Consider the following 1,221-nt stretch of genomic DNA (forward strand, 5'->3'; position numbering starts at 1 on the left):
GCTGGTCCTTTGGGAGTTGCAGATGATGCACGGCCCAGGTCCATGTTGCCACCAGAGCTGGTCGAAGGTGTCCAAACACCATGCATGGATGCTCCTTGGTCCCGTTGCATCAAGGCTGGTCCTTTGGGAGGGGTTGCAGCTGACGGACGGTCCGAGTCCCCCGTCACCTCCAGAGCCACTCGAGGGCGGCCAACGCCGAGCAGCGCAACATGCCCAGGGCCCGCTGGAGACGGGAGCAAGGCCGGGGAACGGCGCGAGCCAAGGCCCAGGCTCGCCGCAGCTCGCCGGGCGCCAGCCGGTGGGCGCTGAGCAGCACCTCGCCGTAGCAGCAAGCGTCGAGGGGGAAACGGGAAGCTCCGGCCATGCGGGCCGAGTGGCGGGGAGCCAAACCGGCGCGCCGGGCGCACAACCCCACGAAGACGTCCTCGGGGGCCACGGCGGGCACCCGGGGGGCGGCCKCCAGCACGGCGCCCACGGCGTCGCCCGAGAGCACGTACGCGGTGCCGCTGCAATACRGGGGGAAAGCGGCGGCCGGGTAAAGAGCCGACGGCACGTGGTGGCGCCCGGCCGGATCCCGTTGCGGCTGCACCCGCCAATGCACCCGGCCCAAATAGAGGCGGCGAGGGGAACCCAAGGCGCCCAGGTGGGTCACCAGCGCCGGCACGTTGACGTAAGCGTCGTCGTCGGCCTTGAGCACGAAGCGGGCGCCGGGGCAGCGGGCKGCCGCCCAGCTCAGCAGCAGCAACGTCTTGCGGGTGAGGTTGCGGTACGTGTCGGCGAAGGGACCCTGCAGCAGGTCGCCGTGCCGGCGGGCTTCGGAAGCCAACGCCGCCCGTTGCGCCGCCGCCGCCGGCACCCCCAAGCCGAAAAGGGTGCGGGTGGTTCGGCCCGCCGGCGCCTCGCCGGCCCCCCACGTCTGGCGCACTGCTTGCCGCTGTGCCGCGTGGTCCGGCGCGCTGGCCACCAGCACCAGCAGGAAGGGGGGGGCGGCGCCGCAGCCTCGCGGTGCAGCCAGGGTGCCATCGGAGCCCCTGCCGGCGTTGGGAAAGCCCCCGGCATTTGCAAAGCCCCCGGCGTTTGCAAGGGCTGCATCGGCGTTTGCAAAGCCCGTGCCGGCATTTGCAAAGCCCGCGGCGTCCGCAGCGTTTGCAAGGGCTACGTTGGTGTTTGCAAGGCCCGTGCCGTTTGCAAGGCTTGCGCCGGCATTTGCAAAGCCCGCGG

General features: G+C 71.6%; 1 protein-coding gene across 1 annotated transcript; it reads right to left on the bottom strand.

The window, feature by feature from the left end:
- Positions 1–1,216, bottom strand: B3GALT4 (beta-1,3-galactosyltransferase 4; the record flags this gene model as incomplete). The annotated part of the gene is made up of 1 exon (XM_026061070.1): positions 1–1,216. A coding segment is annotated over one exon (1,053 nt), but the record flags the coding sequence as incomplete, so codon positions are not given.
- Between the last annotated feature and the right edge of the window lie 5 nt (positions 1,217–1,221).

The sequence above is a fragment of the Apteryx rowi genome, unplaced genomic scaffold (assembly GCF_003343035.1).
Source record: "Apteryx rowi isolate R43461 unplaced genomic scaffold, aptRow1 scaffold_1745, whole genome shotgun sequence".
Classification (NCBI taxonomy): Eukaryota; Metazoa; Chordata; class Aves; order Apterygiformes; family Apterygidae; genus Apteryx; species Apteryx rowi.